At 49.0% G+C, this 23,538-nt stretch overlaps 5 protein-coding genes across 5 annotated transcripts; 4 read left to right on the forward strand and 1 right to left on the reverse strand.

The window, feature by feature from the left end:
* Positions 1-10,482: 10,482 nt before the first annotated feature.
* On the forward strand, positions 10,483-12,445 carry N7457_008427 (uncharacterized protein; the record flags this gene model as incomplete). The annotated part of the gene is made up of 3 exons (XM_057179470.1): positions 10,483-10,917; positions 10,984-11,257; positions 11,334-12,445. 3 exons carry the CDS (start codon positions 10,483-10,485, stop codon positions 12,443-12,445), a joined length of 1,821 nt encoding a protein of 606 aa, XP_057027856.1.
* An 826-nt stretch (positions 12,446-13,271) lies between these two features.
* N7457_008428 (mitochondrial 54S ribosomal protein uL15m) lies at positions 13,272-14,260 on the forward strand (the record flags this gene model as incomplete). The annotated part of the gene is made up of 2 exons (XM_057179471.1): positions 13,272-13,588; positions 13,645-14,260. 2 exons carry the CDS (start codon positions 13,272-13,274, stop codon positions 14,258-14,260), a joined length of 933 nt encoding a protein of 310 aa, XP_057027857.1.
* A 915-nt stretch (positions 14,261-15,175) lies between these two features.
* N7457_008429 (serine/threonine-protein kinase) lies at positions 15,176-17,155 on the reverse strand (the record flags this gene model as incomplete). Its single annotated transcript, XM_057179472.1, has 1 exon — positions 15,176-17,155. The coding sequence occupies one exon, from the start codon at positions 17,153-17,155 to the stop codon at positions 15,176-15,178; it is 1,980 nt and encodes a 659-aa protein (XP_057027858.1).
* A 1,596-nt stretch (positions 17,156-18,751) lies between these two features.
* On the forward strand, positions 18,752-21,229 carry N7457_008430 (SH3 domain-containing protein; the record flags this gene model as incomplete). Its single annotated transcript, XM_057179473.1, has 5 exons — positions 18,752-18,779; positions 18,847-19,188; positions 19,245-19,838; positions 19,901-20,058; positions 20,114-21,229. The coding sequence occupies 5 exons, from the start codon at positions 18,752-18,754 to the stop codon at positions 21,227-21,229; spliced, it is 2,238 nt and encodes a 745-aa protein (XP_057027859.1).
* Positions 21,230-21,862: 633 nt separating this feature from the next.
* On the forward strand, positions 21,863-22,810 carry N7457_008431 (uncharacterized protein; the record flags this gene model as incomplete). Its single annotated transcript, XM_057179474.1, has 2 exons — positions 21,863-22,227; positions 22,285-22,810. The coding sequence occupies 2 exons, from the start codon at positions 21,863-21,865 to the stop codon at positions 22,808-22,810; spliced, it is 891 nt and encodes a 296-aa protein (XP_057027860.1).
* Between the last annotated feature and the right edge of the window lie 728 nt (positions 22,811-23,538).

The raw sequence follows: 23,538 nt of genomic DNA on the forward strand, positions 1-23,538 counted from the left end.
TGTGAGAGGGTGCACCAGAGGTAGCAAAGGAGATGAAGATGAAACAGAGGATCAAGGGTGACTCAATAATTTAAACGCAGGGGAAAAAAAGATTTGATAAGCTCCAACATCACGTTGCTGTTTTAGGCGAATCGGTGTGACCGGGGGCCTCAGTCTCTATGTATCAAGTACTTCACTGATGGCGTGCTCCTTGCAATGAAGCCAGGTATTCTCTACTTCTATGGCTCCTTTTTCTGCCAAATCAATCGGGATTTATATCAATTGTTTTACAATCAGTCGCTATGTTGACCAATTCATTGACTGTTGCCCGGCAAAGCCATAACGGGATAACCGCTTAATAGCTTAATCACAAGCCAAAAAAATCCAGCAGAAAAAATTCAAATTGGAGAACTGAAGGGGGGGGCAATTCCCCCGGTGAGGAGACAATTAACCGCTGAGAACTGCCCCCTCCCTCTTTTTTTTCCGCATTCTCACCGACCTACCTACATAAGATAGTCTAGCAGTCTACTATTTGGCGAAGAGTTACGATGGGTTGCACCTCTTCATCCTCATGATATTCGACTCCAATTGGCGTTCATAACCAGAATTATGCCCCCTTTTGTGCCCAGCCCTACGGCATACGACCTTCCCCGACTTTTAGCCGGGATTACCCGCACACAGCTGTCCCGCACTCTGCTCTCTCCAGTCGGATGAGTGGGAATCCATGACACACGTTATTGAAGCTGTCTATGTCCGGTCATAAAATCTGGGGAAGTTGAAAGCTCCACTTTCATCACTGGTCCGGTTTCTTCCATCGCAAGCATGAGCACGGAGAACACAAAGACTCGGTCAAAATCGGCCTGTGATCGGTCGTCAAGTCCGATTCTGCTCGTCAATCGGCACTTCCGATCACAGCTCGGGCTCGTCGAGTGGATAACGTTGCCGACGCTTTTTCGTCTTATCGTCGGGTCCTCGTACATACTTGTTTTCTGTTGATGAAGTCACTTCCAAGAATAGTAGGGAATGTATCGTGACGTAATATTGTTTCCACGAATAGAAGTGATCTTGACTTGGATGGCCAGAGCCTCAAAACGTCAGCATGAGTACAATGTAGGTCAAGAAATGATTCCGAGGTCGTCTGATTATTAGACGTCTTCTGTGATGTAGATTGGTATGATCAAAGCACCAATCAATGTAGTTTGCCTTTGTTAATCAAATTTCGGCAGTAGATCTCATGTCCACCCGGGTTTGAATTGCTCTGGACACGGGGCAATGGTTCGTTGACTTGGAGATGGATACTCAAGATCATCATATGACATCGGATCTTGAGAAATCAACAGAACAGGTCTCACACTCGGGTGAAAATACCCAAGACATCATGGTCCGATATCAAGACCCTCGGATCGTTCACGAGCAATGCTGACTCCGTGAGAACAAACAATACTACATCCAACCCTAGCGAGATATCATCCGTATGCTCCGCAGTCAACACGAGCACAATCCCAAAGAAAAAAACTCTGACAAAATATGATATGTGTAGCACAATTCACTCTAACGAGGGTCCCAAGCCCTCCTTATAGACCGTGATAAGCCGCCCCATCACTCGGGGCTCAGAACAAACAACAAATCCCAAGCTCACCCATGCACCTGCACTGTGACTCTGAACGCAATAACAGGGCTCAGATATACCAAATTCCCACAGGTACATGAGGGTGACAGCCCAGACAGATTCGAAACAAGGCGGCCATTCAATGCCCATCCGACGAATCTGCCCACTGGGCCATGCACGTAAGCAGGGCTAGGAATCGGTAACTGGTGTCTGGGGAGTCTGGAACCCTACTTGGCGTCTGGACAAGTGTTGTTCTGCGGATACGAGCATGATATGATCCACTGGGGAATTCTTTGTCCCTCGCCTCTGCATTTCTAAGTACATATGCGTTCATATCTGGATTGCGTCTACGTTGGTTTGTGTATGATCAGGGTTCCCGTGTTGGACGAGGTATCAGAACTTGGGAACGTGTCGAAGGCTTGGTAGGATACGATGTATACAGAAAACAGCATGGATTGGTGCAGGACAGAATAACTGGAGTTTAATTTTGCTTTTGTGAAGGGGATTTCATTTCATCTTTTTGCCCCTGCTTGGTCGGATTTGACATTGCTTGAGGATTTCATGGAGTCTGTTTGATTGTGCTACGAGGGACATGTACATATTTCCTCATGGTGATATGAGAATGTGGCCAGGCGGTACATCAGATATTTCGGGACCAGAGAATGTGAGATTCCATTCTATGGATGCAGCAAGGCCAGATTCTGATGACAGGAAAGCTGCCGCGAACTGGAATTTGTGTTTCTGGCCAAAGCCTGAGTGTGGTTTTCCATTTGCAATTTCGCCTTGCTATATTAATTCTGTCTTGTTTCAACCGATGTTGACTGGTTGACTCGGTAAGATGCGCTCGATACGATTGTCTGTTGAGGAAATACTGCAGTTCTAGGTCTGTCGGAGGGTCTTGTTGACTAGGTCGACATTTAGGGAGCCTTATTAACCGCTGTAGCATGGAGTACATATCAGTAATCTGCCTGGTTCCAACGAGCGTGATTTGAGGATAGAGATCGAGACCCAGTGAAGATGTATTGCAAGCATTGCTCAAATCACCATATGCGATAAGCCAGCCTTCATCAGGCTCCAGACTCCCCAAGGCCTATATCATTCGGGTAGCAATATCAGCCGAAAATGCCCGTACCCATGGGGAACAGTCCTCTGGTTGATTCCTCTTGTTTGGGCTAGGCTATCGCATCTCTCTTGTGGTCGTGGAACAGAAGTCCCGGGTTCAGGTTCAACAAGGAAATTGGTTGCCTCGAGAAAACCGGTCTTCGCGTGCTGTAAACGAGACATGCATGTTGAAAGATGAGGCCATCATTTGAGCCAACGTCAATCGGGCATCTCGCATTTTCCCAATATTCTGGTCTCCAATTAGCCAGGGCTGGGCCAATACGCAACACGAGGCTGGCTGGTTGGTACTGGTTAGTCTGTATAGTGAGTTGTGCAAGAACACTTAAATCAATCCATGAGATGTCCTGATATGTCTCATTCGGGTACTCTCTAGACGACACTGATCCAAAAACCAACACGAAGCTGGGGGGCTGCCTAAGACGACCCCTCTCTCGGGTCCAAGAACGACTCTACCAGCAAACCCCCCTGTCGATTCCAGCGACAGCACGATGAAATAAAGCGCTCATGGCACGATTTCAAGGGGTCAACGAAATAATCCTGGACGTTGGTGGGATTTTGGCCTCAACCCGCAATTGCCGAAGAGGAGAAAGGTTGAAAGGAAACACGACGGGTGAGAATGGCGGTTACGCCAAAGACACAAATCCGCCACTGGCCTGTGTTCCCTGGTCATGGCCAAGTCTCAATCTGCCTCGGAAGCCTGGCAAGGACACAAAGGTGTCGTCAGCCACCAATACCAGGAGGTCAAAGATTTGGTTTCAACGTAGAGGGACGAATTGAATGGGATCAGATCTCTCTGATTGGATCTTCCGCCATTTGCCCCCCGAACCGTTCAAAGGGAGGTTCAGCGATCTGCGAGATGTTGATTGTGACATATGGGCTGTGCTCTTCACCCACGGTGCAGGCGAGATTTCTGATCCGCTGATCCGCACTGTTCACAGCAAGCGACCGTAGTCTGCAAGGTTCTTTTTCTTTTTCTTTTTCTTTTGCCGTGTACCCGTACTTTTTTTTTCGCCTTTGTGATCCCGAATCCACTACTCCGTAAGAGTGGCACTGGTATTACACTTCATGTTTAGTTGCTTTTCACATCTGGCCACACCATGTATATACCTATGCTCCACGGAGTATAAGTCAGGCCTCTTAGATCGAAGAGCGACAAAGAGTCTAACTTTGTATTGGCTGTTGTCAATACGCCCAGTTGGCCTCGGGTTTGTACCTGGCATTGTAACACGTCTTGCAACACGTCTTGCGCCGCGGAAAAGGAGCCTTTTCCCATAGGACGGTTTGATATGAGCTGAAACATTTTTTTTTTGGTTATCCATTGTACATAGTTTATTGAAATCCATCCAAGTTGCAACTCTGAACTGCCAAGATAATCCACCAAGAGAGTGAACACAAGAAGTGGCTCCCGGAAGTAGACGGGATTGTGATCCTTGCCTGTACATACTGTAGTAAGAAAAGTGTCGGGTTCTGTACGCGTTGGCTGCTCCACCGTTTGATATACGATGTACAGAGTAGACAAGAAACAAAACCAAGCTCAGATACTGCCATGGAATCAGAATAGGAATAATACCTATCGCCATCAGACGCCGGGAAGTGAAAAAAGACGTTCCGAGAGCTGGGATCGTCGAGTCGTGAGTACGAAGTATGTACAGATTTAATTGCAATTTATTATTAAAGCTCTGGACTCTTGACCTCGGGAAATCACTGCCCTTCCATGTGCCTAGTATTATTAAGCCTCAACGTGGGTGAATCTTCGAGGGTGAGACCTTCAAAGCGACTGAGACAACGCCTACGTAATAGGCCTCATGCTCCCCCACACTCTATATTTACAATGCAGGTCTGGATGTCGGAGTACACAGACCAAATCAGACGAGAATGGAGATGGTACATCGTGAGTTGTGAAAGCCACGGTTTACGATATACATTCCCCCCCCTACACCGTCTCTCGCGTTGATCGAGATCATCCGAGCGCGGGAGGGGCAAAGCGACTTATCGATTACCCCGACACCAGCGCAAGCAGTAGATTCTCGAATCGGCCAAAGTCAAATCACAGCAAACAGGTCTTTGATGCAAGTTCAAGATTCAAGGCCCAGTCAGCCATCGACCTAGAACCGAAAACAATATTACGTTGTGTGCTCGGGGCACTTTGCAGAATCCAGACAAGTCCCGCGATAGTTCTGGACAAGCAAAAAGTGGAAAAGCTAAAGCGAAAAAAAAAAGATATACGAACGTTGTAAATCCGATGTATTGCCTGCTCTATCTTTGAAACCTGTGATTTCACATCCCCCTCTGTCTCCTTTGGCCTTTGGCCCCTGCGCGCGCGGGGGGCTGAAGCACAGAGTCTGGATTCGAGGATCAGCCTCAAAAAGCATCAACTGATAGTTGGAGATGACCCGTGTTTTTGTCACACGGCTCCTTGTGCCCGAGCCCATTTTGGATTTGCGCTTGTCAAAGAACAACCTTAGTTCCGTGGATGTGAATACCTGCAGTAGCCTGTCGGTGACGACTCAGTAGAAACTACTCCGTCGAGAAGGAGAAGGCAACCTTCCATACGGAGTGGCGTGCAGTTGCTCTCGACTAGGTTATGGATCGGATCATCGAAGTTGTAAGCCTGCGCAGCGCCAGAGATATCCATGGATCTCGACGCCAAGTCATCCAGGATAACCAGATGATACGTTTATGAGTCTACTGACTCGTACTCCGTTCAGCGTCTAGACGACTCCTACGTCAGCAAACGATTAATGATTTAATATGAACAATCTATCACGCCCAAGGACCAGATCTGCAATTTTGGGCCATGGACCAATTGCCTCTATGACCTTCCACCAACTTGGGTGTCGGGTCTCGAGAATTACAAAACGAGAACAAAAAAGGATCCTTCCGTATTCGACCAGTCGAAGCGGCGATCCCCTTTTAGAGATGTTTGCATGCCGTCTCCTTCATCCCGGGAGTGGATCGAGTGACGCCAGGAAGAGAGATTAGTTGCAGAAAGTCTCATTCTATTGAAATTGAAAACAGAATGTACGATGTAGCCTCGGGCGCATCCAACCGCTAAGAATCCGCAATGACATATGCACAGAATTGTAACCCGTGTGTACGGAGTATTACCAAGTGGGTTGCCATAGCGGAGAAATCCCAGAATTTAATGCATGCACTAGTACGGAGCACGGAGTATAGAGGGAGTTCAGAATGTGAGTCCATCGTGATATTGTGAGATAGCAATGTTCCAGGTTGATGTCTCTACTATTTACCCCATACGGAGTACTCCGTACTCCGTACATCAGGAATGGATTGTCCTCGGTACCAGGCCCGTAAGGATGGGAATGCAAGGAGCCGTGCTGGGTTAGAGGCTGCAAGGTTGAACACGGAGGGGAGTATCAGACAATGTGTACGTGGTATTAGCGTATGGGGTACGGAGTACTCCGTAGACTTTTTTTCTTTCTTTTTTTTTTGGCCTTTGGACTGACGCATAAGATAGGTTACCTCAAGGGCAAAGAAAAAAAATGAACAAGAGTCACAATATTGAGCAATTTTAAAAAATTCCAAGGGAAGTTGATGCCGGGCGCAGAAGGCACCGGAATCCAAGCCCCGCCCACTGTGTAATGATGAAGGAAGGTGTCGTGCGTAATTAATATGATCAGAGCCACAAAGGCATCCTGGCGGTAGTCGAGACGGAGCACTCTGTACGGAGTAAGCCGATTCAAGACAAGGGTTTTGGGATCATTCGCATGGTTCCAGGGGGTACGGAGTACGGAGTATAGGGGATGCAATACTCCGTAGAGGACTATAGGACTACGTTAGCGATCGGCTTCAGCTTTGCTATGTTAGCTCAGCCCCCGAACCCCCCATGATCAAGGACCAAGAACCAGGGATAGATTCCTGTTTGGTTTTCTCGTACTCCGTACTGAACCCGCGACTATCTCCTCCGTACTCCGGCCTCCGTAGGCAATATACAAGTTGTGCACCGGAAACTTTGGACGCCGTCACCAATGAGGCAAATTGCAAGTGTGGTACTGCAAAGTGCAGCGGAGATGTCCTCAAACGCCCCGTGACTCTACGGAGTACGTGATGGATATGTTCGAGATTGTGCCTCGGTGTGCATGTAATCGATGTGAGCTCGGATGGTATTCCATGGTGGGATGGGTTCCGCGTGCATCACATCCACGCACGGATGTATGTTGGAGATGATATTGCTTCATATTTATGACTCTGTTAATGACAGGAGTATCATGATCATGGCGGTCGCAGTCAACTGCATGCACCAATGGTCGAGGACACAACCCCGTCTGAAAGTGATCATCGGTGGAATCCTGGGATGCTATAACACAGGGGGTGATACTTCCAGACCTGATCCATTTGAGGAATTTTGCAAATGAGAAAAAAGGGAAAAAAGGAAAAAAACGAAAAAACGAAAAAAGAAAAGGAAAAACGAAAAAAAAGAAAAAGAAAAACCAATTAATTTGTATTGACTCCGTAGACTTCACACAGTCAACAGGATCAAGGGCCAGAAATCCAAGTCCGAATAGCCTGACGGTGAACTCTGCAGGTAGCACTGTGCCGAGGAATCTCACCCGCGAAAGGCGATAGGTAAAACTTGTGGAGTCGGGATTGTGCACAAGACAAAAAGTGCCGCAACCATCTGAGAGAAACTTCTATTTTCGACCCACCAAAAAGAAGGAATTTAGCCAGGGAGATCGAAACAAAGAATCCAATATCGTGACCTCGGCAGTGAATACGCTCTGGGCCCCAATAAAAGACGGGCATTTGGCGTATTGGACCAATCAGAGGTCTCCTGGTCCAAGCAACTTCCGAGTAAAAAGGAAATAAAAATAAAAGCGCAGACATCAGTATGGATCGTCTAGCAAAATGGAGTATGACACAGTGAACTTTTTCCTTGTTCAGGTCCACCACTTGTGTGTCTGGGGTTCTGGAAACGAAACAACTTCCGTGGCGGTGGCTCAGAAACCCAGAAAGTGGAGAGATGGTAATTTCGTTTTTTTTCCATTCTTTTTTTTTTTCAACTTTTCCCGATCAACTCTCTTCTCCATGAGATCCGACACCCGGCTCCTCTCAGCTTGACCGTGATTTTGCCGCCGAGAGAGAAGTTGGATCGTCCCTAGTCGAGTTTAGAGGTTACCCAACCCGTTGCCTGTTTGGGAGGTGAATTGGTGGCGTGATGAACATCAAGTGTCGTATGAAAGTCCCGATGATCTTCCAAGGTTTCTGAAGATTCAAGTGGGTAGTTCAATATGCCTACGCATGCATCTAAAGAGAGATACTAAGGAGGACAATATACGGAGTAGCTGGATGCATGCTCTGTGCGTGATGGAAGAGACTCTGACCACTTCCATCCAGTGATACCGGGATGTCAATCAACTCCGTAATTTGAGTCTATCGCATATTGAATGGAGTACGGAGTACTCCGTACACCGTATGTACATGGGTTGCGAGGAGTGTGCACATCTCGACTCCGTACTCCGTCGACACCCACCTGTCGACACCCACCTCGGTCTTTTCTCGAAGGGATGACCGTTGGGGCGCCACGAGTGGCCGATGGATTCCAATTCCACCAGCCGATCTGGGCCGTCGCACTTTTTTTTTGCGCTTTTTCGGCTTTTGAGTCTGCACTGGATCACAAGTGCAACTACGTTGTACGTGCCACCTTACGTGAGGCTTTTCCGTCCAGATGGGTCGAAACAATGTCTCGAGTGAAACGGCTATCCGACTGGGACCAAAGTCCCGTATGCCACGCCAGCTTCGATTTGACCTAGGGTACGGAGTAGACGGGACACAAATACCGACAGAGGTACCGGTAGGCATCTCATACGGTCAAAGTACCTCCAACATAGGGATGTGGTGACCAGCCTGTAGGAGGCAGCAGAATACCTTGGGTAGTCCAATGCATGAACCCCGGACGAATCAGACGCCGGGATTCCGAGGTGTCCCCGAGGCTCCTGAACTATCAAGTAGGTCCATCACTGTAATTATGATGAGACCCCCCTGATTCGTAAACAGGAGAGTCGTCCGGAACAGTGCCCAGGTGGGTTGCAGGGGAAGAACGCGGGATGAGACCAAGACTTTCAAGCAAAGACACGAACATGGCAAATTAGTTATCTCCGAACCCATACGAAGTACATCCTGAACCCCCATAAGACAGAAATGAACCAATGGCCGCACAGGAGCAAGTCGGGGAGTACGCGATCACGTAACCGTGTGATAGAGAGAGGAGATTGAAAAGAGGCCACCAACCGTGGACCGGTCGTACACGGGATAAATTAACCAAAAAAAAACCACAAGTTGGCCCAGCCACCTGAGACTTGAAGTGGACCGTTACGAGGAGAGGTTTCCTTTACGAGGCGTAGATTGGTTGGAGCGGTGTATCTTTGCTGTAATCTTGGTCTCTTACCGAAGAATGTACCATTCTTACCATTCTTACCGAGACTCCCGATCTTCTCTGACGCTTTCGCTGTCTCCTCTAAACCTGGTAATTGATCTTCTGTTCTCGCCCTTATAATTGGTTTCTTTTTTTGGTTTTTTTCTTTTTCCTCTCTCTTTCTCTATCGCTTTCTTTTTTATTCTTTTTCTCTATTTTTTTTTTAATCCTTGGTCTTTCTTACTTTTGGTCCATTCCTTTGCCTTTGCCTATACTCCGACTAACGACCAGCCACCGTGCTCAAACCTCCCTGGGCCCCGCGCTTCCCGGCAACCCCCCTTTAGCCCTTTTTCTTTTTGCAGGACGGAGGCGTACTTACGGAGTACTGTGTGCATGCGCACCCTCACAGCCTTTCGCCTCGCATACTCCGTACATGTACTCTCCGTACTCCATATTCCGTACTCCGTACTCCGTACACGGGTTGGTAATTTATTGCCGCTAAGCCCAACTTATTATTGGATCTGATATGGGTCTCAGGTTCTGTTGTAGAAAGTTCCTCTCCCTTTTTCTGATTTCAACTTGGATTTGGGTTTTTAGTGGTTTTTTTTTTCTGTAGTTTCTCTTTAATTCTTTTTTTCTGGGATTTTTGCCCACTAGTCCCGCGCTACGGAGTACTCCAGTCAACTTGCTTAAGGCTGCAAATGTGAGCCCCGGGACCAGGTAAACATTCTGCGACCTACCCTTTTTAGTTGCATCCACTCATTATCCCCGTGGCTCTGACATCAACCGGTATTTCCATTCTTTCATAAATTGGGTTCCTTATTGGACCAGAAGATTTTCCCTTTTAATTTCCTCCTAATCTAGATTGACCAAACCCGGACCCCAAACGAGCCCAGAAAGGAGGATCAACCTGGACCTGCGTCCGGATCAAACTCTGTGTATGGCCGCTATCGCTTTCTCCGGATGGGGTCTGTGGACTTGGTTAATGGAGATGATGCCTTGACTTCAAATGGATATTATTTGATTTTATTCTTTGGAATTTCTTTTCTTTTTTTACATCTGGTGGAGCCGCCGGATCTCTCTGGTTTATCGCTGCTTTCCTTATATGGGCCTATCGTGGCTACTCTATATACATCATTCAACTCCCTGTGCAAGATCTATATTCACTTTTCCCTCACGTTGAACTGAATCCGCCCTTTCCTCCTTGATTGCATTCCAATTGGGCAGGCACCTGTCTCTATTATTATCCATCTTTCACCCGGGACTACTATTCACCTGATTAGGGAACATGGGTCATTGATACTCCTCGGTTCTCTCCGCCGATGCCTTTATTTGCTTTCATCAAAAAGAAATAAAACTCCATGTGTCAACCTCTCTACCCATCGCTCACTCTTTCCTTATGTCTTCTACTGCAAACTTCCATTCCTCCTTTTCGACCCTGGGAGCTCCAACCATCAACTTGATTGAAGATCGCTCGTTGAAACCCTTGGAGTACTCGGGTTCCTCTCAGGCTGTTCCTATTCGGAACGGTCTGCCTACCCCTCCGCACGATATGACTGGCATCGCCTATAATGCCATGCCACCTATCGCCTATGGGGGCAAACCCAACGGGGTGCCCTCTCACCTTTATGGCCACTCGCGGACACAGTTCGATTCCATTTCAGGTTCGATGATGCCCGCCATGAAACCGCAAAGACACGCACCGGTCAAAGAAGCCCCTGCGACAGAACCGACTGCTCAGAAGAAGTCCACGGGTAGAACGGGAGGATCGCAACTCCGGATTCCATCGTCCATCAACAACAGCCGGGGCAGTTTGGCCGAGTTTGCAGCTCAGGTGAGAATTGCCGGTTCTACAATTGTGAGGTCATCGCAGGAATTAATTTGATTTCCCCCGTTTTAGATGACCTGTCTGTTCTGGTTCGAAAAGACCTCGAAACTGCAAGCTATCGAAGACCGCCAACACCCCGTTCCTTCCCTTGTCGCAGAGGCGATCCCCACCGTTGGATTTCAGAAATGGGTTGCCACGATCCTCTCCACCACGCAAGTCAGCCAGAATGTTATTCTACTGGCCCTTCTCTTTATCTACCGCCTGAAGAAGTTCAACTCCGGGGTTAAGGGTAAGAAAGGTAGCGAGTTCCGGTTGATGACCGTTGCGTTGATGCTCGGCAATAAATGTGAGTTATCCTTATCGGTTTCACCGCCCTTGTCTTGATCGATTTTCATTGGACCAACAAGCTGACTTATCTACAGTCCTCGACGATAACACTTACACCAATAAGACCTGGGCTGAGGTATCGGGCATTGCAGTAAACGAGATTCACATTATGGAGGTCGAGTTCTTGAGCAACATTCGCTACGACTTGTTCTCTTCCGAGGTGGAATGGACCCGGTGGCAAACCAAGCTGGGGCTCTTCGGCGACTACTTCAATCAGGCCTCGATGCTGCCGGTCGAGTCAGCCGCGATGCTCCGTGTCTCGCCTCCCCGCCTGCCGCAATCGCCATCGGCCAAGTTGCCGTCGCCTGGTACCGACTCGTTCCGATCTCAGCCGCAGCCCAACTGGTACATGCCACTCAATGGATTGCCATATTCGCTGCCACCACAGCAATTGGGCGGCGAACCCTCAATGGGAAAGTCTCGGAAACGAAGCGGTGATGAGAGCGACGAGCTTCACCCGACCAAGCGCGTTGCTTTGTCTGCCCCCACATCTGCCCCTTCGACTTCAATGACGGTCCCAGTGACTGCTATGAGCATGTCCACCCTACCCCCTGTCTTGACTCCCACTTCTGCCCCGATGGCACCAATGAACGTTTCCCGTCTCCCGCCTCCTCACCATGCGCCATCTCTTCCGACTTCCTACTCCACGCCCCAGACGCTGCCTCCCGCAGCATCTTCCCAGCTTCCAGCTATCATGCCTCCCATGTACAATCGGCCATCGAACTGGCAGCAGATGCCTCCTCTTTCTGTGCCTCCGATGCAACCTGGCATGTACAACCCTACTTCTCTGCCCGAATTGGGCCGGCAACACCAGAGCTCTTTTGGTGCGTCCTCTGCCACGGTCTCCCCTGCCATCTCGGCCTACTCCGTCCACACACCGCAGACGCACCTTTCTCCTTCATTTTTCCTCGCCAACCGTAACTCGCCTTACCGGCCAGTGCGCTCTGTCAACACCTTGTTGATTCCTCCCCCGTCAACCTCCCTACAGCAACAGCGCAATGTTCCGTTCGATCATATGCACTACCAGTCACTCTCAAAGGGATCTACTTCTCGCAAGACTGGCTTGCTGCCCTATATCCAACCCGATGCGTGGAACCAACCTCCCTACCTTCACCCCATTTATCCCCCTACCAGTTACACTGGTTGAAGCACTTTGTACTCCACAATTTTTTTCCTTTTCTTCAACTACTGAGTTTATGACTTCACTGCGCCATGACCCGTCACACGAGAGAAAAAAACTCCCTCATTCGCTGTACACATTTTTTTATCCCTTCTCTTGCTTGTCTTCCATTTTACTGTACAGACTTACTGCTTTTCACGATTGTATTAGGCATATCTTTGGCGCTCCATATTAGAAGGAAATTGGGTTTGGCCTCCCTGCACGATATTGATCTCGGGGATGGCATTTGCGGCGTTGTTCTTGGGTTTGACTGACATCTGTACCGTGTGCCTCCGAGCACATTGGTGGTCTTTTGCTGCCATCGCATTTGCATACTTATGGGCGTTTTATCTTGCAGACTTAGCCTTAGCTCTGCATCATACATGTATGAATCTAGATTTACCACCTGGTAATTTTTTTTCTCCTTGAAAAGCTTTTCGACTGTATAATCCTTAGGATAGAAAGTAGTATTATAAGGGCAGAACTTACATATGTAGCCAATATAGTTAACAGAACTGGACTTGGGATGTACATCCACTAATCGTTCCAATTCACAAATTGGCATGTATTAAGCCATCAAGTTGATGCGCACCCTTTGGAAATATTCATTAGAATGGCTAGGAACACCTTTCAAAAAACTCGAGAGCAATAAAGCCCTGGCTCCGGGTGCTGATGTTGTAGGTCTATGTGTACATGCAACTAGGGCCATCCCGGAACCGGAGCAAACATAACCCGCCCCGACAGAGATCTCGAAACTCACCACCAAACCCGCGAGTCCAACACCAACGAGTCTATAACCACAACCACACACACCATGTCTCCTCGGCTGATGGGGCTGCCGATGCAGCTAACACAATTCGTCGCTCGGCCCATGCAACAGGCCTCCCCGCTCACCTTCCTCGTCCCGAAACTACAGCAAACCCGCAACAATTCCATCCTAGCCTCCCTCTCCGACAACCCAACCGCCTACAACAAGCGCATCCGTCGAGGCCGCGGTCCCTCCTCCGGCAAGGGTAAGACCTCCGGTCGCGGTCACAAGGGTCAAGGCCAGCACGGCAAAGTCCCCGCCGGCTTCAATGGAGGACAGACGCCCGATATCATCGTCCACGGCGAGCGCGGCGGTGTCAACATGTAATCTTCCCCTCCCCTCAAACCCTCAAAACAAACCCCCCAATTAACAATCCCAGCTTCTCCGTCGAGATGTCCACCGTCAACCTCGACCGCCTGCAATCCTGGATCGACCAAGGCCGCATCAACCCCAACCGCCCGATCACAATGAAAGAGCTGTACAGCAGCGGCTGCATCAGCCGACCAATCGACGGCGTCAAGATCCTCGGCGACGGCGCCGCAGCCCTAAAACAACCCATCCACGTCGTCGCCTCCCGCGCCTCCGCCTCCGCCATCGAGGCTATCGAAGCCGCCGGCGGCTCTGTCACCACCCGCTACTACACCCCCTCGTCCATCCGCCGCATCCTCGACAACGAGACGCACTCCTTCCTGTCCAATGCGTGGGCACAGGCCAGCGGCTCCGAGGAGCTCTACAAGCTCGCCAAGGTTGGCATCTCGGCGCCTTGGATGAAGTGGAGCACGGTGGTCAAGTCTGCGCAGAAGAAGTACCGGTTGCCGGATCCGACGAAGCGTAGGGATATTGAGTATTATCGTGATCCTGCGCATCGTGGGTACTTGGCGCATCTGCTTAAGCCGATGGAAGGTCCCAGTTTGTTCTTCCGGTCTTCTGAGGAGCGGAAGTCGACTGCTGGTGTTAAGAAGGAGAAGGTTTTGCCTGTCAACAGGCTTTGGTAGATTTGAGGGGGGATTTGGGGATGGGTCATTGTTTTCTTTATCGATTGTTTGGCATTGTCTTGTCGGTTTAGACCGGTTTACTGTATGTGTATAAATATGTCTTTTTTTTTGTTCGATATGTTAGGGCTTGACAATTAGATGGGTTATAGCCTTTTTCTTTACAAGGGATTGTTTTGGTCTACTAGATGATTCGAATAATTCTGGATTTATCGGTTAATTGAAAGCAAAACATCAACATTGAATGGAATGGTTTTATCATTGTCTTTTTTTTAACCCAAATCCCAGGACAGCCCGGCCACCCAGCATATCTCAAAAAAATTGAGTAAAAAGACACCGCGAGATCAGTACAGAGATATCAAAGATCCGCAGGTATAAAAATACACCAAACAAAGCAGATGACGAACTCAAGTAGACCACAGGGAAACAAAGAAACCATAGAACGAAGAATCGAAGTGACGAGGCGACAAGTGCTCAAACAAAATATATCAGACCAAATAGCAATAAGAAAATAGGTAACGCCACGCCTGTTATAAGGATTATTTCATAATCGTCAATCTCGTGATGCCGAAACCAAAGCCAAACCAGAACCGAAAACACGCTGCGAGTGGGGGATATTGAAGATAAATTGTGGAAAAAAAGCACATGCTGACAATTTTGAACTGAAGTGCAGCAACGAAAAACACGAAAAAAGCAGGTGAAAGATTCAAGGGGTATGAAGGGGTATCATAATGATTTAGAAAGTGTCCCAGAATGTCAACGCTTCTTGTATCGTTGGCGCCGGGAGAGGGGAAAGGCATCCTTTCCTTAAGGAATTTGGCCCTGGTTTATAGGAATTCCATCTGCTTCGGTATCCATGTAGTGGGATGAGCAGAATACGGGATTATAATGGCCGGGTGGGGATGAGACGAGCAGAGCTCACAGTCTCCACACAGTATCAGGAGAGGGTTCAGTCGTCTCGTGAATCTCTCGTAGCCAGGGTGATGCTATTACATCACGGATAGACCAACGCCGGTTAGGATCCATTTCCAGACACCCGCGGACCAAGTCGAGGGCGTGCTGGCGATCTTGGCGAATGTAGTCGTCCGTATAATCACCAGAGACGGCATCGCAGTCCCAGGTACCACTGAGGATATTCGCTTGGATGCGAGGGGCAAACGAATCTTGGAATGGCCGTGAGCCGACGATGACGGTATAGACGATAACGCCAAATGCCCAAACATCAACCGCAGGGTGAATGACACCGTCTACTGATTGAAGTAGTTCAGGAGATGCATATTCCAGACTACCCGCAACACTGGTACTGGATCCTGCCGGGCCCATTTGCTGGGGCGGCGGACGGTCAGCGGCATCCTCGTAGGGATCGGGTGAGTCGCCGCCGCTGTCCATTGACATCCATTCCGCCATTCCGAAATCGCACAGTACCAGGTTCGAAGATGTTGTGCCGTCAGCAGCCTCAACAGGATCAAGCAGGCAGTTCTCAAGCTTGATATCTCGATGAACCACGCGGGCATCTTCGTGTAAGTAACGGATCGCACAGGCGAGTTGATATGTATATTTCTTTGCCAATGTCGTATCAAGTCCGGATCGATTTTGACGGACCAGATCAAAGAGAGTACCACCAATAGCAAGTTTGGTGAAGCAAAATGTGGCGTAATCTGTTTCATATACGGCATCAAGCGTCAATACATGCGGATGGCTAAGGTATCGCCATACTCGCACTTCGTGATCAAATTCAGCTTGCACTTCATCGTTTTCTTGCTCACTTCGTCCTGTAACCTGCTTTTTCACGATCTTGACAGCGAGTCTCTTGGTTTCACCATGCTTTTCAGCCTTGTAGGCCTCCTTTACGGTGCTGAACCCTCCAAACCCGATTTGCTTTCCGAGGACATAGTCGTCTCCGACCATCTGGCCTTCGTCATCTGGCTGGGAGACAGGTTCTTCGCGGTTGCCCCACATGGATAGAAACATGCTAGCGGGCGACTTGCCACTCGAAGTAGTCGATCGCCGGGAACTGTGCCGCGTAGAGTTCCGAAGACTGCTGCTACGATCAAGAGTAGAGCTGCGCTTGCTCCCGAACGGGGTTGCGATACCCCCAGACCAGGAGCTGCAACGCTCTTCAGGCGATGCGAAAGATTGAGTTGGCGATGACAGATAAAACGGCGATAGCATGGTGTGGGTTGAGTCATCAGGGGGAGTGCGCAACTCGTCTGTGACCGGAGATACCGTCGACTGCGACGTCAGTGACGTTGGTCGGTCAAGTTCTGAGCCCATAATCGAGCCATTCTCAGACCTCGCAAAGGGCTGGGGTCGGGACTGCCCGGTCGGGAACCCCCGATCGTGTGCTCGTTTAGGGCTCCAATTCGGGGATTCGTTGTTCAGTTCGACATGGTCATCGTCTTGTGAAAGGGCATTTCGGAGCCCAGAGCTGCGAGACTCGAATCTCTGCGGTGGACGGTTCTTCACATCTCCTGTAGAGAGTGGTTCCTCTAGCGGAATTTGGTTTCCGGAGTCCACGGAGACCGTAGGGTTGAAAGAAATCGAGGGTCGACGAGTCTGCAGATAGCTGTCGAGCGGGGATCCCTGCACATCATCGGGCTTATGCGGGTAATTGTCGTTGTCGATTGCGTGACGCTGTTCATCGGGACGAGGGACGGATATAGGAGGGGTCGCTGAGTGTAGATCACTTGACAAACTGCGGTCTTCATCAGTATCGCGGCGACGCGCGTAATCATGAGATTGTTTGGTGTAGTCGCTCTCGATACCATCGCCCACTGTTGTCGCTTTCCTCCCACTATTTTCACTTCCCCATCTGGAGTTGCTCCGCTCATGAAAGTGAGTTTCAATTCTCAAGCCTGCCAATCCGCTTGCCAATCCGGCCCTCTCGCTGTGCGCCATGCCCGAGGAGCGCGAAGCGAAAAAGAAATTGTATAGTGAGTCGGTGATAGGCTTGCAGTAGGGTTGTGTAACCCTCTGCTTGGCCGTTTTTTGAGTTGTACTTTGCGATGGCTGGAGTTCAAGACGATTGTGGGGTGATAGCGTTAAAAGTGGAGACAAAACGTTTTAATGGAGTGGTGATGTAAATGAAGTGGTAGAAGAGCAGAAGAAGTTTGGATTTGGATACAAAAAGTCGAGATGCAACACAGTGGATACAAACAAAAGTAGTGAGACAGGAACTGAAAATGAGGTACTCGTCAAGTAGTTCGAGACTGAGGGGAGAAACATCTATCGGGTCGACTCGGAAGAAGAGAAGTGATCGGAAGGTCACCTGACCCTATTAGTCATGTTTTGCCTGCGGTGAGCTGATGTAGCAGGCAGCTCTTGGCCCCTTCGGTGGCAAAAGCGGCAAATAGCCGCAGGTCATTGTTACGGAGTCCAGCTACTTTGATTGGTCTCCACGTAGTGACGTAGGGATACTTTAAAAAAAAAAAGGGAGTTTGGGGTTGATTGCCCCCGATCTATCATTATGTCATAAGCTTCTTCCATTTCCAATAGCGTATGGGGTAGGAAGTATGTTGTACATGCACGAGTACTCCGTACCTCCCGTTGCATATCAACGGCTAAAATATATTGGCCCGGCTAAAGGGTACGGGATATTAGGTACTCCATACTCCCTCATGCCTACTCCGTACACACCGGAGCGCTAGCGACGGAAATTAAAAAACAAGATAAAACAATCCACCAAAGATGCGGGCAGAATGGCCAACTAAACTTTGAGATAAAAGTACTCCGTACTCCGTACTCCATACTCCGGACTGGAAAGTGGAATAGTCATGCAACAACTGCCTATACTCGTCTTGGTGACCCTCGGCCTACGACTCAAATACGCCCTTTCTACTCCGTACTTGCAAGTAGTTTAGATATTTATACCTGAGTACATGTTCGGAGTAATATCTAATATGGTATGTGACTTCCAATGATCTACATTCCCGACGCTCCAATTTGACGAGTTGTTAGTTTTCATCGTGATGATCCCCCATCCCCATACTCAGGGGTCATGGAGCCATGGTTTTAAGCGCGCGCCAAGAGGCGCTTGTTTGGGATTACCTCCTTTTGATTCTCGAGATGTGAAAGGAGTTACCCGTTCAGAGTCAACGTCGTGACCTTGGCAGACGTCTCTTTGTTATTTCCTTTCTTTTTTGTTTTTTTCCTTTTGCTCCTTGTCGCTCTGGCAGTATTTTCTTTTTCCTCATTGCGTCGACCTCCGTGCTGGACCGAAGTGCAGACCAGCCCCCACCATTCTCATTCAAGGCACTGTCTCTCTTTCAAGTCAATTTGCCAAATTCTACTCCGTACTCCGTACCCCAATCGACTTTTCTACTACTTAGAACTCTCGTCTTCTTGGATCCGAAAAAATTGAGTGACGAGCGCCTTGTGTTGGTACCTGCACTTGGCTTTCAACATTGATATTCTTGAAGCGCCAGCCACTCCTTGCACTTCCGACTTGCTTCAATTCCATTGTGCTGGACGCCACACATTCATTCGAGTGGCACCATGTCTAGGCCTCAGATGATCCGAGCTGGTACGTTCAATGTGCCCAGAGTACAAAGCCAATTGTTTAGAAGCTAAGCGTTGACCGCCACCTTTAGATACCTTGGACCTTCAAGATCACGATGCGCCTTCCGCGAAAGACCACACCAAACAACCCGAAACTCCAGAACCTCTCGGGGGCGGCCGGCCTGCCCCCCATCAAGAGCTTTCTATTCGCAAGGCTGAACAAGATTCGCAAGCGGAGATAAAGGGCGGACCCGACAAAGACCACGAGTCTCGCGGTGACAAAGGGGTGTATCGAGAGTCCGACGATGAGGACGAGGATGACGATGATAGTCACTACGACCACGAAGAAGGCGATTTGGCAGATGGCGAAAGCGATGACCTCATGGACGATGATCTGATGGACAAGATCTCCAGCTCACCCTCTATTGACGATGGTAAGCATGCGTGAGGGACATGCGCGTTTTTTGGGATTCTAATTGGGATTTTACAGAGGACATCGACTTCGAATTTGTTTATGCGCTTCACAACTTTGTCGCAACTGTTGATGGACAAGCAAATGCCGCGAAAGGTGATACCATGGTTCTTCTCGACGACAGCAACAGCTACTGGTGGCTCGTGCGCGTGGTGAAGGATGGGAGCATTGGTTATCTCCCTGCAGAACACATTGAAACACCTACCGAAAGACTTGCTAGATTGAATAAACACAGAAACGTGGATCTGTCAGCGACTATGCTGGGGGACAATAACGAGAAGTCGAAAAATCCGTTGAAAAAGGCTATGCGCCGTCGGAACGCGAAGACCGTGAACTTTGGACCTCCGATGTATATTGACGCCTCCGATGTTGACTACTCAACGGATGATGATTCTGAACACGGCGACTTCTTTAACGATGACGAGACTCTGGATGGAGAGGAGGAAGACGAACAAGAGCAAGCTGAAGATATTGTTGTGGAGCCTCTCAGGCCCAAAGGCCAGAAAGAAAATCCTACAGATCTTGGTGATGCGAATGGTGCAGAGAAACAGGACTCGCAACGTGCAAGCTCTGATCAACGACCCTTAAGTGAAGAATTCTTCGAGGCGGAAGGTAAACACAGTCAACTCAATCCTCCTGAAGTCATCTTTGAAACTGATCATTCTACAAAACAGAACCCATTGTCAGTAGATCCAGAAATGGCACTGTACGAAACACCGATTCATTCTTCAACGACGACACTGCCGAGCCCAAAAAGATTTCCCTCACACCAAATCTTCTACGCGATATCCGCGATGGAGATAGTAACGGCACTCTGGCTGATTGGAAAGAGGTATGTTTTGAAACTTGAGGTTCTCCACATATCAAGTAACTGACTTTTGGTAAAGCCCCGCGGCAGTCTCGAATCCCTCGAAAAAGGGTCCAGTTCGCAGGACAAATTCAAAGAGAAAGAGGACAAGAAACGAAAGGACAAGAAGCCTGGGATGCTCAGCGGATTATTCAAGCGTAAGAAGAGCAAAGATGATACCGACGAGCCAGAAAGATCTCCTGCAGACTCGGCATCCCGCACATCACCTCAACCCAAGACCTCGATGGAATCCATATCGACGAAGTCATTGTCGCCTGAACAACAACGGCCTTCTAAGCCTCAAAAACACACAGTCAACAAGGCACACAAGCCACCCCAAGGGATTATGAAGGTTGATACGGCCCTCGATTCTGCAATGGCCGAATTCTCCAGAGGAAACGAGGCTATTAACCAGGGTCAAGTTGAGAAGAGCATTCGACAGGTGCCACCACCAGAAGAAGACGAAAGCGGTTACGAAGACTGTGACATCATGTTACAATCGCCTATCAGCCAACCTAGTCCTTCCAAAGACTCCTTTGCTACTCCGCACGAGTCCATGGAACCCTTGGCGTCGCCTGTTGATCGACCATCTAGCGAAATTCAATGGAGAGAGACTATGGATTCGGACCAACCAAGAGCTGGATCCACATCTGTTACGTCTCCTCAAAAGTTCGTTCCTGCGCTAGTGGGTGGAGACGAGTCAGAATCCCCTGTCAATATCTCTCCTCGACAAGTCTACCCTCCTATAGGCGGACGTGGCTTGGAAACTATTGCCTCGCCTCGAGGAGTCCGCTCTTTCTCACCAGCATCTCCGCCATTGTCACCCAGACATCACACAAACTATCTCAAAGGCAGCACCGCTACTCATGGCTCAATCGACACTCTCTCTGTAGACACTCCGACTTGGAGCGACTCCAGCCTACGATCATATATGGATGAAGAAAACGACATTCGCGACTTGTTTATTATTGTCCACGACAAATCAAATGTACCTCCCGCTGGTCCTGACCACCCCGTCACCGGTCGTCTATTCAAGGAAGAAAGCAAGCGACTGAAGGAGATGAATAACCAGCTTGACGATATGCTTGTAAACTGGATGTCACAGCGGGCTAAGAGCTCTGCCTCCATTCGGAGCATGCAAAGTCCGTCGGTATAAGCACTGTGTGCATGAATCTCTTGACACTATCTGTTGATAGACGGCTCCGCCTTGAATGGCGATAGAGGCCAGGATGCTGTTGAATGTGCTGGTCGCATCACTTTTGGCCGGGCCTTATCCTCTCTTTCCACCCATTCATCTTTCCTTTTTGCGTATTTTCTTGTTGCCATTGCTTGGCGCAAGCCTTTGTTCCACAGCTTTCCAGGGCCATCGAGGCGATGGAAAGCTGAACGTCTTAACGGCCCTGCTTACACTATGCTTTTTTTTGTCAATCTTTTTCTTTGATTTTTCACCGGAATACCCCGACTCATCCCCGTTTCTGTTTCACGTGTTCTCCTTTCAGGTTAGACTGACTTATCCCAATCCAACATCAGTTGCCAAGCATATTTACAGTAGAAAGCCAACATTTCAAGGAAGACACCTCTAGGTTTGTGCAGAAAACCAGCGTAGCTGACTGGCAGGCAAGTGCATTTGGGCAGGATCGCGGGAGATCATGTGTCGTGCGGGCAGGTCAGCCGCGCCATGTTGTCCAGGTAAGGGCCCCCGCAAGTCATCAGACTGGCTGACATATAAACCCTTGATATGCTTTTTTTTTTGATGCGACAAACTTCTATTTAACATTATCACTTCACCATGGCCGATCCATACAACCCTTATAGCTCATTCCAAACGCCGACTCCGGGCGGGGTAGGATACTATCCCCCGGACAATCAGCCTCAGTATCCTCAATATGACCAGCAGCAGCCGTATGGAAATGCAGAACCATACAGAAATCCAGAGCAATACCATAACCCCGGACTAGATCCCTACCAGCCCGCTCCGGACCCGAACCAAGTATATGCTCCACAGTCGAGTCCATACCATCTCGCACCGGAGCCCTATGCATCTGCTCCGGAAAGAGCCTATACCCCGACAGGGCAGCCCGATTACCAGGGACAGGTGACGCCAACTGGATACGAGCATGTGCAGACCAAAGTGCCTGAGAATGCAGGATACTAGTAAGTATACAACTCTAATCATGTGAACCAATACGGAGTACTAACAATGAGCCCTAGCAATGACCATCCAGCCGATCAGTCATGCCACACACCCTCAGCAAGCACTGGACCCCCCGACGTGTACGCGCCAGAGTCAGAAGATACAAAACACGGAACAGGCGAACAACGCTCCGACACTGATACTGAAGCTGACCAGGGTTTGGATCGGGGACTCGGAGGCTCGCTTGCCGGCGGCGTGGCGGGGTATTATCTCGGCCATAAGAAAGAACACGGCTTGCTGGGTGCGATTGGAGGTGCTCTTCTAGGAAATTTCTTGGAGGATCAGTTGAAGGATCGCAAGAAGGATGATGATGAGCGCGAACATGAACAGCGCCATAGTGATCATCCCCGTCGCCGTCGCCGCCGTCGCCGCCACCATCACCACCGGAGTCATTCGAGACATAGTGACCACAGTGGGGACTCTCACGGCTCCTCTCACGGCTCCTCTCATCATAGCAGCCATTCAAGATACAGTGGTCACAGCGGACCCTCTTATTCTTCTCACCATAGCAGCCACTCGAGGCACCGTGACAACGAATACTGAAGAAGTGGAAGTGGAATTGGAGAGATGACTGGAGTTCAGACGGTCCAGTTTGACCTGAGGCTTCTTTTTCCTTTCCTGTCCTGTGTATCATTCTACGAATCTATTCTTATGCTACGGGATATCATTTATGTGTTTCTCTTTGTTCAGTAGGTAGCATTGGGCTAGAGAGACTTTCCATACTCATATAGTTCTCTAGGCATCCAGCCTTACACGCTTGCTTCTTTTGGTTGATTATGAGGTCTCTGGTTAGGTAGAATAAGAGTGTTAAGTACTCTCTCGCGAAGATTTACATGGTCTTGACTGTACTACAAGTCACAAACCTAACTTTCCTCGATATTTCGGTTGCCTCTTACCAAAGTTGGCCATCAAACATGACGAGAGAAAACATCTTGAATGGTGTTTACCTGCCTAGAAACCTGACACCGTACTAATCCGGATTCTAGGACCCCTAGTCATAAATTGACAATCATCCGTCTCGTGGCACCAACATGCTGAGAACATAGGAGGCCTGGTTCATGATAACTAAATCCAACTTTGTTGTCAAAGTAGTCTCTTAGTCTCTTGGAATTAGTATAGAGAATTCAGGTCTCCCGAGGTCATCGCCTAGAACAGACCCTTTCTCTGCGGTTGTCAGGTCTGAATTTGATCTCTTTCGGTCTGCATGCTTTCGTGTTTCGGTCCATGTCTTCTCATGAATTTCCTAGGTCAAAGGTGTTTTGCAGATTTGA

The sequence above is a fragment of the Penicillium paradoxum genome (assembly GCF_028828445.1).
Source record: "Penicillium paradoxum strain IBT 22861 chromosome Unknown utg000007l_segment0_segment0, whole genome shotgun sequence".
In the NCBI taxonomy this organism is placed as follows: domain Eukaryota; kingdom Fungi; phylum Ascomycota; class Eurotiomycetes; order Eurotiales; family Aspergillaceae; genus Penicillium; species Penicillium paradoxum.